Here is a 16,220-nt window from a genome sequence, read left to right as displayed (position 1 = left end):
TTATTACTGCTACCCTATAGCAAAGAAGAACCTCAAAACTTATCATTTAAATATGTTAAAACTATAATGAACACTGGGTGTTCATATATGCAAGTGATGAATCACTGAACTCTACCTCTGAAACCAATAATATTTTCTATGTTAATTAATTGAATTAAAATAAAATTAAATAAAAAAACCTAAAAAAATAGATAAATAAAAATAAAAATGTTAAACTAGAAAGGGGCCATACTGATGGTGACATGATATACCTTTACTAGGTCAGGGGGAATTCAGTGAAAGTCAGCACACTGAATGCTCCGTCCTCTGCTTTGCAATTAGAATGCTGGCCAGTGGACTCAACACTGTCCCACCCACCACCCTTGAGGCAGGAGATTACTTAGTAGGAGATTATTTCCAAGGGAAATCCCTATTGCAGGAACATTTAAGGATTCTCCAACCAAAAGGTACACAAGCCCCGCGTCTGCACACTAGGCATTGAATCAGCTTTTCTTTAATGCTTTGTTAAATGAAATCCCATCCGCCATCACATCATAAAATACATACATAAAAGGACAACATAAAAACAATGAAGAATTTAGACACTACTCTTGGTAGGAAAGGATGTTACTTAAGGTTGAACTGGCTTCGTAACTAGTGGTGGAAAACTCCCTAAAAAACAGAGGGTGATAACCAGTAATCTCCACCAACATTCTCAAAATTATTAAGCACATCCTATGTGCCTGAGCTGGATGCCCGTCACGGGGGTGCTAAACGTACTTAACGGGTATAATGCAAACATAAGCAGAAGAATAAAGAATAAAACAGAGACAGGAGGGGCAATGCTGTTTCAGAAGATGGAATGATCTCTCAAATGTGAAGAGTTGGAGAAGGTTTTAAAGAAAAGGTAAAGAATGTGAACTGTTCCTTGAAGGGTATGAATCTAACAGTAAGGAGAGGGACTGTTGTGAGCAAAGCTATAGTATGAATGAATGTGGCTGATCAGGGGAAAGCTGAAGGAGGCGTGGGCGTGTTGAGAACCGTTACCATCGGGGAAGGAGTGAAGTGTTAGAGTTCCTAGGTGAGCAGTAGGTAGAAAGGAACAAACCTAGATTTTATGATTAAGGCAGTGAAAACTATTTTTTGGCTTGGACTTAACAATGTTTTAAAAATATTTACTTGGAGTTACATGTGATATGGATCAGGGGAAGGAAAACTGGAAGACAGACCAGGGACAAAGCTAATGTAAGGTTATGAGTAACTACCCTAAGGCACTGAAACGAAGGGGCTAACAGGAGAAATAAAGAAATAAGATTCAGACATGTCTAGATGTGGGAAGAGTGAAGGAATAAAGAGAACACATAAACTAAAATTTGAATTGAAGAATGAAAAACCACTTGGGATCAATGCTTCCCTTAACCAATGTTAGTTCTCCCCTCTCTGTCTCTTTCCCAGTTAATTTTTATTAACCAAACTGTAAGGTACTGAGGCTACAGGCATATCTTATTCATTTTTGTATTCCTGGCCTTTCCCACAAAAAAGACATCACGAGCCTGTGTGTACAACTGAACCAAGAAATATGTGGCTGAAAATACACAGGCAAGACACACTGAGTTTCTGAGTCAGATGAAACATACTTATTTATTCATCCAACAAATGATATAAGACATTCTTATAAAATGTTTTTGTGGATCAAAAAATTAGAAGAGTCTATCAAAAACACATGTAAATGAAATGGAATGGGAGGAAGCCTAAGTAATAATTGTTTACTTTTTAAAGACTGTAGATTCTAAAGAAGTACTTTTAGACTACAGACTTCAAAATCTATACAAATCTGAAAGACCTCAAAAAGACCAAGTGCATGCTATTAAATATTCCTACAATTCTACTGCAACCTAAAGATAAATGCACCTGCAACGCTATCATGGTGAACTGTCTATAACCAATGATCAGATTTAAATATGAAATTCTAAGAGGACGATGCTATATTGGGGATGGCTCAAGTCATCGCTTTTTTTTTTAAGAGTTTATTTATTTATTCATGAGAGAGAGAGAGAGAGAGAGAAGCAGAGGGAGAAGCAGGCTCCCCACTGAACAGGGAGCCCGGCAGTGGGGAGCCCGATGCAGGACTCGATCCAAGGACCCTGGGATCATGACCTGAGCCGAAGGCAGATGCTCAACCATCTGAGCCACCCAGGCGCCCCAAGTCATCACTTCTTTTGTATCCAAAGAGATCATGAAACTTCTACTTTATTCCCTCAAGAAGCACTGGTCAATGTTTTAGACAACTGTCATTTAACAACAAACATTTTACAGGTTTTACTGGCTTAAAATATTTATAAATAACTTTTGGCCTGCAACTCTGGTTTGTCAGAATCCTGTTGCCTGGATGACAGGCAACAAATACCTGCTTGGCATTTTCTAACTATTGTACAGGGAACCCCTTTTATTTATATGACTTCTTTGTGAATTCTCATTTGTTCAAATTGACCTTCAGTTGGAAGATTTGCAGTTGACTTCAAAGAGAAAGCGCTTGTTAAATATTTTTTTTGGAAGTGTTTTACCCATCACTGATTTTGAATTTTTCTGGTATTAGATATCTGACATATCTGAAGACAAATTAGAAAACTAAGTTTTATAGACCATCAGAATAATTCTATCAGCAACATATAAAACAGAAAACCAAAGTTGAAGCTTTGAAGAAAGTGAAATGTATGCAACATTTGTTTCTCCGATTCTGACTAAAAGAAATAAGGAAGGAAGGAAGGAAGGAAGGAAAGATGAAAGAAAGAAAAAAAAAAAGAGAAAGAAAGAAGGAAAAAAAGAAAAGAAAGAAAGAAAAAAAGAAAGAAAGAAGAAAGAAAGAAAGGAAGAAAGGAAGAAAGGAAGAAAGGAAGGAAGGAAGGAAGGAAGGAAGGAAGGAAGGAAGGAAGGAAGGAAGGAAGGAAGGAAGGAAGAAAGAAAGAAAGAAAGAAAGAAAGAAAGAAAGAAAGAAAGAAAGAAAGAAAGAAAGAAAGAAAGAAAGAAAGAAAGAAACAACAAACAAAAGTAATGGGGACTCCAGCAATGTTACCACCATTTTAAAGAGCAACAAGGAAGAGAGGTATTGAGTCTCCATCTGTGGAATCAAATGGTTACCAATCATCAGTCTTAATTTCTAAAGAAAGAACATTTTTAGAACATTATTTCAAAGGTTTCTCAGGATACAAGAGAGTAATTTAAAATGATAAACATAATCCTGACACTTTCTAAAAACCTCAAATGTTTGCTTTTAAGGAGATTCAAAAAAACCCCCCAATCTTTAAACAAGTCATTTTTCTTTACTAACAGCCTGATAACCTAACAACTTACGCACAAATGGCAAAATGAAAAAAAGATTTTAAAAAAGAAAGTGTGGCAGTTCATGTATTTTTAAAAATGTAATAGAAAGACTATTCGCCGTGCACAATATTTAGGTGGCCACAAAGGCAGAACTACTACATCACAATATTAAATTTCAAAACAGACATCATGATTAAATCCAAAGAAGAAAACCAAACACTGTATAAATATTTGGCACCTGTAAACTTTCTTTTAATAAAAAAAATTCAAAAGCATCAATAGTAATATTGTTCTTTGTAAACAAAAATGACATTCTTTTGTAATGTACATGCCTACCTACAGTGACATTTAAAAACTGTCATCAGTCTGGTCAGGAAACAGGAGAAACCTCTAGGACCTACCCCCAACTTCTTGAATAAACGGGTTTCAGTAATGCACACCCTTGTTTCTTTTCCCAGGTTGTTCTAAGAGGGATGAGAAGAAAGCACTAGATTAGCCAAGGCTGAAAATTATTCCAGCCTGCAAATCATATTACCTCCAATCACCTTCAGGTTCTGTAATTTTGTCACATTCCCCTGTTGAATCTTCTCTATGGCCATTTCTATTTACTTACTCACCCTCCTCCCCCAACCAAGTTTATTTTTACTGATTAAAATATAAGGTCCTGGAACCTTTCTGCCTTGCTCACTACTTTAACCCCCACGGGCTAGAACAGTATCTAGCACACAGTACAGACTCAATAAATATATTTTGCATGAATGGATACTACTCAAAAGTCAATCAGATTATTGAGTCCAATAAAATATAGTGGTTCAGTCTACTCTGGATCCCATCTACTAGGGGACAGGGACAGACCGTAGATCCCTAATCTTATAACCACCCAATGTACCCTCTATACTGCTATCCATGTGATCTCTCAAGACAAATCTGATTACCTTAACCATCCCTGCCCCCCAAGAGATTACATCAGTTTGCATGCATTCCCATGGACCAGAGTCTGAAATCATCTAATTCCAGTCTACCTCACCAAACAAACCCTGTCTACCATATACTCCTCCACACAACATACCTTATATATACTTCAGCAACACTGGATTCAGTTTCCTGAATATACCATGTGGTTTTAAACTTAAGCCTTGCCCATCCATGCAGGTCTGCCAATTCCGTCCCTAGTGAGTTGGTAAGCTAACTCATACCTGAAGTCCCAGCTAACAAATCTTCCTCCTGTATGAAGTCTACCCAAGTTCCATTAAAAACGGGTAGGAAAGGGGCACCTGGGTGGCTCAGTTGGTTAAGCGGCTGCCTTTGGCCCGGGTCATGATCCCAGAATCCCGGGATCAAGTCCAGCATTGGGCTCCCTGCTCAGCAGGGAGTCTGCTTCTCCCTCTGACTCTCCCCCCTCTTGTGCTCTCTCTCTCATTCTCTCTCAGATGAATGAATAAAATCTTTAAAAAAAAGGGGGGGGGCAGGAAAAGAGCAGTGCAAGAGAAATACAGAGGCTATCATCATGGTTGAAACAGACATGTGACAGCTCCTAGGTACACTGTATGGACTTGGAGAGATAATGAGGGACCATGGAGGGTAAGCAGAGAAAACAGAAACACAGAAAGAAAGCAGACCAGAATTGGATGATGTTAAAGATCAAGAACAAGGTACTATATACTACCTGAAACAAAGAAAGGGACTGGAATGGAGGATTTGGTTCCAGTGATTAATCCGATGGAAACAGTAAAACATTTTAATTTTCATTTTTATTATGGCACACAACTTGATTGTGCTCATTCTTCAAGACAGCAAAGAATGCTGCAGATTTTTCACAATAACTCACACTTCCAATTGCATTTGGTAACCAGGAATGAAGACTATTTTATGAAGAAAATTTATTTATATTTATCAGCAACATGACAAGAGTGAAGAAACTTCCAGATTTCATTAATTTTGACATAGCAAAGGAAAAACAAATTTGAAAGTGTTTTAAGTTGTAAATGTTAATAGGACTAAATGAATTAAAATATATAACTATAATTTAGAAAAATGTCTGTTACATAGTAAGCATCACTGTAAGTCATTACTAACATTCTCTTTGCTAGGTTCCAGTATTTCTGGAGTATCACAAACCCAAACGACAATATAAGAAACCAGGCCAATTCTAGTGGTAAGTAATCAGAAAAGCAGGGACAAATATTTTAAACAGGTAGATAAAAAGTGTAAGTGGTCAAATTTGGCATTATTAAAATACCAAGATTGAACATGTTTATGTATTCTTTCCTAAAGGATTTTAAAAGCTAAATACGGACAACAGAATAAGCATTCAAATACTTGTTGAATAAATAATATAACATATCTATACTATCAAATATGTATATATTCCACTTTTAATAAAGTGTAATACAATAAGACTAAATATCAATATTAATATTGATACTACTTTTAGTGGAACAAAAACTGTTAGATTCAAATTTTCAAATATCAATTATAGGTATTAAATTTATATGTAAAATGTAAGGTGAATAACGACACCAAAAATAGAGAATTTTAAATCAAACAAGAGACACTATCAAAATGTCTTCTGTAGAAGAAATATTTATTACAATTCTACTAAGCAGTACTTCTGTATGATACAAAATCTACTTTATCTCAAAATAAGTTCTAAGAAAAAAAGTATTAATTTCCAGCATGAAATCTGGATCTCAAGCTGACTTTGAGATAAGATAAAAACTAAATTATTAACAAACAGTAATAGATGAGAATATATGTGATATATATTTAGAATATAAGAAAATTCTAAATATATATTCTTCTTGGATTCTGCAGAGTAGCCAAAAATGCTTTAAGGATAAAAACAAATATCAATTCAGAGATTATAATTAAGCATTTAGTTATTGAATTCCACTGAAAAATATCAGATAATTAGCACATGGCCAGATTACAGTTGAGGACACACACCGTGTGTATTTTTAAAAATCATTTTAGATGTTTTCTATTATAAAATTTCTTAGACTAGTCTAAGAGAAAAGTTTATGTAGTTCCCCTATTTAAATCAAATCCATTTAAAAGGGCCCTTCTGTTGTAAAAGGCTGTAAATCAGACTAAATATTCCCACTCTAGTAACCTAAGAAACAATAAAACAAAGGTTGAGCAAGACAGAGTAAATCATTATAGTACCATTACCATTATCAATATGCCACTCATGAAATCTGGTCTGGTCTTCCATGATATACTTCAGAGAAGGAAAATATATACAATATTCCCTTCTCTTACACAATGAAATGACTCAAGATTCTAAACAGATATAAATTATTTTGAGGGCTATTTCATTGGTGGATATAACAGTATGCTTACTTGTACAGCATGACATTTTAGATTAAGGGTTGATGTTCACATTTTTTTCAGATATTTAACTTGAGAAACACATGTAAATAAATAGTCCCTTAAATCAGATTCATTTTCTTTGACAGAATAACCACCACCATCACCACTATACTTGTTCTCATTTCATGTATACAAAAAAAACTGGACTGATATGATAATAAGATTTTTAAACAGAACCTTACAACCTTTAGGTACAATTCCTTATGTAATATTAATGTTGGATTTTAGGTAGTATATTTTAAATGGAGTCATTTATTTCCCGATCTTTCAACGACCACTCAATTTGAATGCTAACTTAGAAAAATGTAACACCTGTTCTAAGACCATCAGTTTAAAAACTTTTTTTTCAAAAATCTCTTGTCTATAGAGAACAATGATTAATTAAGATGCTTAGGGGTAGGATATCTTGGCTAACTGAAATGCTATGCTTAAGTCAGGGTAATTGGATTCACTTTATGAATGCTATATCCCAAAATATGTATCTCTGATGGATCATTATTCTGAGGATTATTCACTCTGAATTGTACTTGAGGCAAAAATTCTGGAAATACAGGAGATTCACTCTGCATCTCCTGGATAATGGTCTCAGAATATTCCTCAGAATTAATTTTCATTTGCTTAATTCTCCTAAAAGAGGTAAATATTAGAGGCTTGTTAACCGCGCTCCAATAAATCAGTGCTTTATTCTAACAGAAGTACAGCAATAGTTATTTCTTTCAACATTAAATTCTCAGAACTGTTACTACATTCGCCTGTCATGTATATAGGCAAAATTATTTTTAAAAATTAGGTAACTCTGGTCCAAAACCTCCTAAACAGTGTAAGTCCTTCTGCAAATGAATGGCCTAATGATTGAGGGTTAGTTAGGGAGAGTTATTTAGAACAGCTTTTTAATCTGCAATTAGGGTTTGAGATTTAATGCAGTGGCTGTCCATCTAAAATTCACCTGAAATTATTCTTCACAGACTATTAAAGATAAAGACTGGCTCAAATATATATGAAATATAAAAGAAACTTTATAAAAGGTTGCAATATAAAGCACTTTAAATATTAAATATAAAGGCATATCATATATAAAGTATAAAAAGTTTATAATATTTTGCATTTTGACCCATAATACAAATGTTCTCTAAATCAGGACATTCTGTATTTAGTATATCTAATAATAATAACAGTAACTATCATTTATTAAATATATAATATGCGACAAAAATGGTTCTGGACCTATGATGTACAAATAACCTCATTTAATCCTGACAACACTTCTGCAAATTAAATATTGTCTCTATTTAACAGAAAGAGAAGATGAGGTTCAATTTGTTTTTAAAAGTAAAAAGAAGAACCAGAGTGGGGATTCACCAAGTTCAGACTCCAAAACCTCCAACTTATCTGTAATACCACTTTGCCCTTGACAAAACTAGAGTCAATCCTCATTACTATTTGAGAGTTCCACATGTACAAATTTGCCTACTCACTAACATGTATCTGTAACCCCCAAATCAATTCTTTTTTAAATTTTATTTTTAAGTCACCTCTCTACCCAACGTGGGGCTCGAACTTATACCCCCAAGATTAAGAGTCACACGCCCCACCAACTGAGCCAGCCAGATGCCCCACTCTCAAGTCAGTCCTTGTAGCACTTCTAGGGTCATTCAGGAGCATTGAAAAATTTGTCCCCTGGTGCATGTGTGCATTCCCCACTGAGGTCAAAAAAGACAACAGTACCCATTCCTGTTTCAGCTCTAACTCTGTAAAAAGTGTTGTTTTTGTGGTTTATTTGGTGCCACATTTTTCAGTTTTGTGTTTTTTGCAATTCATTGTTTTAAATGAACCCCAAGCACAGGGCTGAAGCGCTGACATGGGTTCCTAAGCATAAGAAAGCCATGATGTGCCTTGAGGAGAAATACTTGCGTTAGATCAGCTTAGTTCAGGCATGGGTTATAGTGCTGTTGGTCATGAGTTTAATGTTAATGAATCAACTATATATATTAAGTAAGGTGTTTTTAGACACAAAGATACGTAAAACAAGGTTATGTATTGATCGACTGATAAAAATGTCATGACCGGAGGCTCATAGGAACCTAACCTGGTATTTCCCTTAGGAGCAATTGTTCAGTATTTGCTAATTAGTGTTCAGGGTGACTTTAGAGAACATAACTATGGTGAATAATGAAAAATCCAATTGAAAACTTCACTCCCAAGAATGTTTCCATTAATATTTCAGTGAAAAATTGTTCAGTCATTTCCTTCAAAGGTCATGACTATATCTGTGCAGTCACTACTCATCTGCGTAAGAGAAAGAAACCTTTCGTTGCCATTCTGTTTCATGGGTTGTAGCTACATGTGTCTGACTTTGCTCAGAAAATTAATCTCTCTTCAAAGCAATCTGGCTTTCCAGTGTGAAAGTCTGAGGAATTAAATTGAATTCTTATTTCTGGATGTCATGGGTACTGTTTAAATATGACTGTTTTGTGAGATTATGATTTTTAAGACTAGACTGTTACATATGATATGGACACCATGAGCAACAACAGCAACAACAAAACTTAGCAGAGGAATTTAAAAATATCAGCACAAATTGGAACTCTTACCTTTCTTGTCCAAGTCAGATATTTTATTGAAAAAAAAAAATTACAGTACTTAAAAATCCAAACAAGGACAATTCAGGATTGAAAGAAAGGAAGCCTGAAGGAGCCCATTGTCTTCAGTAAAATTTGAATACAAAAAAATGTAGACCAGGAAAACAGTTTATGGCCTAATGCACTAGTTCGATGATAAACACACACATATAGTATTTCTCCATCAAGTGAAACTTAATCACCTTTTTACAATTTAGAGAGTGAAGGCAGCTTTTACTATGGTTAAGCCATGTATCATCAATACCATGAAGCTGGCCTATCAGATGTAATAGCTTCTATAAAATACCACAGTGAGATTGCAATAAGCCTAGAAAATGGGCTACAAATCCCATCTATGCTCAAGCAAGCAGTGAACCAAAAATAAAAATAGGTAAAACTGAACCAAGAACTAGATAGCATTCATCTAGATTCATGATTGGTAAGGCAAAGTTCATAGGCCAAGGTTTTAAAGTGACTTATTCAGATCTAAAAGGCAGTCATTATACAAAATAAAATAAAAGCATTTATGTAATTCAGAAAAAAAATCACGAATTTTTACTCTAAAGGACACAGCACAAAAAAAGCTTACTTACAATGACCAAACACCACATTATTGTACCTCTAAAATATCACTTTAAATATGCAAAGGTAAAGATACTCAAAGTTGCACTTTATCATATTTAATCTCTCCAGTTTAGACAAGCAATCTAAAAGATGTCACACGCTTTCTGCTTAACACATTTTCTGAAATCTTTCAGATTGTAATACCTTTAGGTAAAAGAAATGTCAACTTTAAGTTTCTTTCCCAATCACCATATTTAAGTTATCCATTAAATGCTGAATTAACAATTAATCCATACAACAATATAAAAATACATGTATTAAATCACAGTTTTCATCCATTATGGGAACGTAATAAAAAATACTCATCATTTTAACATACCATTTTGAAGAATTCAAATGGCCTGAATGTTGTAGAGTGTCTATAAATTATACCATCAATAGAAATGTTACATTTTCCCCTCTGCTTGTGAAAATGAGCTCATGCAAGTATTTCTGACACTCACAGTGACACATATGGTCTGCCAAGGGTGTGCAAGCAGCTCTCACTTTTAAACATGACAATATGATTCAGAGGCATACAGTATTAGTTGAAATACCAGCTTTCACATGATTTCCAGAAGCTCTAAGCCAAAATGATAATTTTGAGTGGTTGCAGGTATCAGACAGAGCAGATAATTTAAAAAGTAATAATAAATGATTCTACTAGCACAGACTAGTTATCACTGTAGTTAGCTTTAAAACTAGGATGATTCTTTTTTGTAGTACAATGAACACTACACTATAAAATACAATGGGTTTGCAATACAGAGCAGATTTTCCAAGTAGAAAGCAAACTGAACAAAACAGAAATTCTAGTAAAGATTATCAACCTTACCTACTACTCATCTTAGCCCTTGTTAAAATACCCTGAGTAAAATGCAGATATTTTAAATAATGCTGGTTATGTAAGACTTCTCTAAAAATGAGCCATAAATGTCAATGCATCATGTTTATTTACAACAGTCAGAGATGTAAAAATTAGTTCTTAACCAGTCACAATATAAACATTAAGGAATACTTATGTGAGATCTGGAAGTTTTCCATTTTCTAGGTTTTGTTAGTATTTTGGCAAAGCAAGTAATACACAAATGGATTCAATGTAAAAAAAAATCATAAAAGAGAAAAATATATAAAATTTACAGTAGTTCCACCCACCCTGGGCCAGCCTAGATCCCTAGAAAGCCTCCCCAACCAGGTTCACTTCTGACTAAAGGAAGAATACCAGTCCTCCACAGCAAAAACAGCCCCATCTTTTCATCAAAGAGGCTCTCACTTCAGTGATATTCCTCCAGGGGAAGAGGACAGGAGCCAGGTTCCCTCGAATGTCATTCCCCAGATGTTCAAAACGTAACTAATTTATTAGCATTAGAAGATTTGGTTTATAGGGGAATCTCACTGGTCCAGTTTGTAGCCTACAAAAAAATGGATTATTTTTAAGTATAACATTAGAATATGAATAAAGGATGAGGATGTGGCTTTTTATTCCATAGAAATGGATACATTTCCAAACATGACAATTAAACAAAAAAGCATGCCTACCATTGAAGTTGTGGTCCCTCCTGATTTTTTAAAGTTCTTGGAAGGCATTCCATGAAGGCGACTGAGTCTAGCTTGGAAACCTGGAAAATCAAAGTCCTCAATTTAGGAGATTCTATGATCATTGTTCCTATCAATACAGAATTCAAAATAAGTCGGAGGTAGGAAACGTCTTATATAGTAGTGGGGAAAATGCAAAACACACTTAAAAGATCTGAACCAATGCCTAGTAGGGTTCTAATGAGCTTAGCACACAACCACTGATTATTTAAGATTTATGGTATTATTCAGGGTTTTTCTTTCCTCCTAATTTACCTTTCTAACATTTCAACATTTTCACACTGGTCCTAGCAAGGAGGCAAGTCAATCTTTCTAATAATTAGAATGCGTGATTAATGTAGTAGCTGAATTACTGGGGGACATGTGTCTTTATAGCATCTGTGTTTAGACACTTTCATTTCCATTTTAGCCTATCCTCTTTTAATGGATATTCCTAGATTCACTCTAAGCCCATCATATTCAGCAGTCAGCAAGTGCTACTGACCTCTTCTTCCCGGATGTGACATAAGAGGGAAAGAACCAGTTAAGATACTTTCAAAGACAGGATCTGGTAAATTTTTGTCTAGCTCGGTAGGGTCTTCCTTGTCCCACCAGGGTACAACTCCAGTGATGCCGCAAGCTCCACCTGACTCCTTCTCATAAAACCAGTCACTCTGCTCATCATCACCTGTGCAAATACAAGAAATCCCCCAAAGACTCAGTTTTATTATCCAAATATAGAGTTATCAGATTTTGATTTAAAGAATGCAAGATAGCAATTAAATCTGAATTCCAGAGAAAGGATTTTTCATATAAATATACAGTAACTGCACAAAATTTTTAGTATGTCTAAATACTGCATGGGACACACTTACATTAAAAAATTATTTGTTATATACCTAAAAATCAAATTTAACAGGGGATCCTGTATTTTACCTGGTAATCATTTACATAATCAGTACAGAAAACTTCTCATTCTACACCACAGCTTCATTAAAATATTTTTTAACACTACAACAAGAACTGCCAACATAAGCTGCTATGTTTTAGAATCAATTAAAAAATGTGAAAAACAGTAATACTGGTTAATTCTAGGGCAAAAACTGTAGAGAAATCCATTTAAGTTACTACCCTTTCCAAATTAAAGAAAAACAAGCCTTAATCTCCTACAGTGAATTTGAAGTATAAAACTGTAGAACCTGTTCTCTGCAGCTAATAATGGTATACAATTAGCTTAATTTCATGATTTGTATGAAGTGTAAAAGGGGAAATGATCAAGAACAGATGTGACTAAATGAAATTAATCTGATTAAGTTCATTAAGAAATAGTTGTGAAAAAGTAGATTTTAAATGAAAAGTGACAATACCACAGAGTTAACAAAGAAACTATTACTGGACTATGAGAAGCAAGGTATTTTTAAGACAGAACACTATCCATAGTAAGGTGGACTTTTGGGAACACCCACGAGTGTTAACCATGGAGAAATGTTCCATTTAAAATTCAGTTTAAAATGTACCGGTGAATCAACAGTATTTTGTTTTTAAAAGAAAATGTGAATCAACAGTATTTTGTTTTTAAAACAGGAATAAGGGGAAAAAATACAGAAGAAGGCAGATGGCTTTTAAAAATAGGTGACAAATAGTTTTTTGAACATGATCCTAGATTGACTAAAGTCTTCATGATTCATCTTAGAAAAACTACTAATTCTGGTTTTTAAGAGGGTCATCACAACTGCCATAAAGTTTTCCCCTTTACAGAAAGAGATTTCTGATTTCCAAAATCTCTTAGTACAAGTATTTTTTAAAAGCAAACTAGGACAAAAACAAAAGCTTCAACTGAAAATGACTTTACGAGGAACAGCCATACTTCAAATTACGAGCGAGTGAAAAGTTTAAAGCATTTGCAAAAGCAACGCCACCAGTTTATTTCAATTGAGGATTTAATAAAAATTAATTTAAAAAAACGCACATTTCAAAGCACATAAATATTAGTACTTTTACTGAGAATTGTATTAACATTTCCTATAACAGGTATAGGTACAAGAAAAGAAAGGGAGTCACTTGAAACTAATTACCTTCCATCTTGATTCCAACTGAAACAATGTTATTATACAAAAATGAGGTTATTTTATTTTTGATGTGATACACAACCTTGTTCTTAGCAGGGAAATCAAATAGCTAAAGATTAAGAATTTGAGCTCTGAAGTCAGACCAATTAGAATTGTAGTGTTATGTGACACTGGGTAAGGTACCTCAACACTATGAGCCTAGGTTTCATCATACCTCCCAAAAAAGAATCTCCCAGGGTTTTCTTAAGAATAATATAAAAACCTAAAGTAAACTGAATGAAAAAAGCACTTAGAAATGTAAAATATAATAAGCTCATAATAAATACTAGCATATTATTTTAAACCATTCAAAGTTTTTCAAAGATGGACAGACTTGTCCGAAAGTTATTTTTTTTTTAAGTTTTTTTTTGGGGCGCCTGGGTGGTTCAGTCATTAAGCAACTGCCTTTGGCTCAGGTCATGATCTCAGGGTCCTGGGATCGAGCCCCGCATCGGGCTCCCTGCTCCAAGGGAAGTCTGCTTCTCCCTCTCCAACTCCCCCTGCTTGTGTTCCCTCTCTCGCTGTGTTTCTCTCTGTCAAATAAATAAATAAAATCTTAAAAAAAAAAGTTTTTTCATTTCCTTTCATTACCAAATGCAACACTTATAATAACTGAGTAGATACATGTATTTAAATGAGAATTTAGGTATATTATCAAGGTAGTCAAACTCACTCTGAGCCCTGAGGTTCTAGCATATTTCAGCAAAGTCTCTTAACTTTAAAAAGTCTATGGTCTTTAAAACAGTATGTACCTATTTATCTGGAATATATATGGGTTTGTAAATAAGCCAAAATGAATGATCAATTTATTTTATTCCTACCAAGAGGAATGAACAGACTAAGAAAAAAATGCCTAGGTAGCTATTATTTTCTTCTTTTTTCCTATCATTAGACTATTTATAATTTAAAACAGTAAGTTTTGGGTCTTTTTTTACCCCTTAGAACTTACTGCTTTCCTCTAAAGATTCTCAAGAAAGGCAGATAACATTTGCAGGTATGCTTCCTGCCCTCTTATTAAGGTTTTTCCTATTTTCTTCCCAAATAGGTGGTTTCAAAATAATGCCATGTGAAAGTGTGAAAAGCTTCAGGGAACTTCAAAGATGTAAAAGACCTAAGTTGTAAGACATGACTGTTTTAACAGTTTACAATATTGAATTCATTAAAACTGTCTAATTACTTAGAAACTAGGGAGGATGAATAAATGTCACGGCTGAATAAAAATGACAAATGACTTGCAAATCCACCTTTATTAATGCTTAAACAGTATTAAATACATTTGGAATCAGGTGGAGAATGAGAACCAGTGTCTTGTGAACTCGCTAAGAGACAAAATTGAAAAGACCGAGGTATGTAAAGCTTTCTTAAGGAAGATAATCCTCCCTTAATATTATTAGCTCCACATGCTAGCTTTTGAAGATAATCAATTACTTTAGGTCATGAAGACAGGATACTGTTCATAGTATAAAAAAGAACTAAACCCCAGTCCACTAGGTAGGTGTGTTTAAGTTAAATGGGTTGCCATCATCAACGTAAGAAATAACTAGTAATAAGCACAACTTTAAAATGAAGACATTTTTCCAAAGGAATAAAAAAATAGCATTTCAGTACCTTGTCTTCCCTCATCATTGGTAAATAAGCCAGCATCAGTGCTGCTGAGACTGCTGGAATCACTGTAATAAGGGAAAAGGAAAAAAAAAAAAACAACAAAAAAACAGATCAAAAGAACAATTGATCTCTCAGTCGTAAAATTTTAAAGAGACATGGCAGCTCAGAGATGAAACTTAAGCCTGACAAAGATCTGAAAGAAAAGATGATTTTTTTTTTAATCAAACTGCAAATATTCTGGTTCCATTAACTACAGAGCATATTATTTTTGGCACATAAAACCACAGGAATCTAATGGGACCCTGACAGTAAGCCAGATGTGACTGCAACGAGGTGCTGACACAATTGATGTATTTTATTATCTGCTTTCATCAAATGCTTACTGCTCCTTTCTTACGCCATGCTATTCAGCCTGAGCCCGGAACACCACTGCTCAATAAAATGGGGAAAGTCTCAATCAAAAGCAGGCTAAGCCTTTCTTCAGCATATGAAATACAAGGGCCTGAGATGAAATTACTTTTCGTGACCACATTTGCAAATATTCCAGAAAAGACATTACTTAAGAATGCACAACAACTCTATTACCTGGCAAGGAAGAAAAAAGTTTACAATGGTAACAATCCATTAAATCAAAGTTAAAATCTCTCTGAGTAAAAACTGAGCAAAATATGGAATATTGCCAATATAATTAAGGAGAGTATATGTAAAAATAACAGGTTCTCCTACTTCCATAGAAGTTCGAGTGTGATACAAAGTCCTATTTCACATACAAATTAAAACAAATAGAGGAGATATTCGACTGACATGAACTGTCACTATTAGTTATAATAGAAGCCATGCTTATATGAAAATCTAGTTAAAAAAAACACAAAAAAGCAGATCATGTAGTAAAGGCTTGGCCTCTAAATAAAATTGATAAGGTTCTTTAAAAATTCTCATATACTCTCTTTTCCTGTAATTCTTAATTTTAACCAATCAGGAAGTTGCCCTTGGAGAATTTTATAATACTTTTCTGGTTAACATGTACAACCCTGTAAGC

At 34.3% G+C, this 16,220-nt stretch overlaps 1 protein-coding gene across 3 annotated transcripts in view; it reads right to left on the bottom strand.

Moving 5' to 3' along the window:
• Nucleotides 1-16,220, bottom strand: part of GPATCH2 (G-patch domain containing 2) — a 173,886-nt gene that overhangs the window by 142,306 nt on the left and 15,360 nt on the right. For 2 of the 3 annotated variants that reach the window (XM_028104728.2, XM_028104729.2), the window contains exons 3-5: nucleotides 15,185-15,246; nucleotides 11,974-12,156; nucleotides 11,433-11,512 (exon numbers count right to left, since the gene is read on the bottom strand). In XM_028104728.2, coding sequence (XP_027960529.1) covers nucleotides 11,433-11,512; nucleotides 11,974-12,156; nucleotides 15,185-15,246 — 325 coding nt within the window. Of the gene's footprint in view, nucleotides 1-9,311; nucleotides 11,306-11,432; nucleotides 11,513-11,973; nucleotides 12,157-15,184; nucleotides 15,247-16,220 lie in introns of those variants that run through there. The other variant, XM_028104731.2, reaches the window with a different exon arrangement.

The sequence above is a fragment of the Eumetopias jubatus genome, unplaced genomic scaffold (genome assembly GCF_037043125.1).
Source record: "Eumetopias jubatus isolate StellerSeaLion01/CBP00866 unplaced genomic scaffold, mEumJub1_p1.0 scaffold_12, whole genome shotgun sequence".
Taxonomy (NCBI): domain Eukaryota; kingdom Metazoa; phylum Chordata; class Mammalia; order Carnivora; family Otariidae; genus Eumetopias; species Eumetopias jubatus.
The sequence above is the reverse complement of the archived record's forward strand: the minus strand, read 5'-3'. Positions and strand labels throughout refer to the sequence as shown.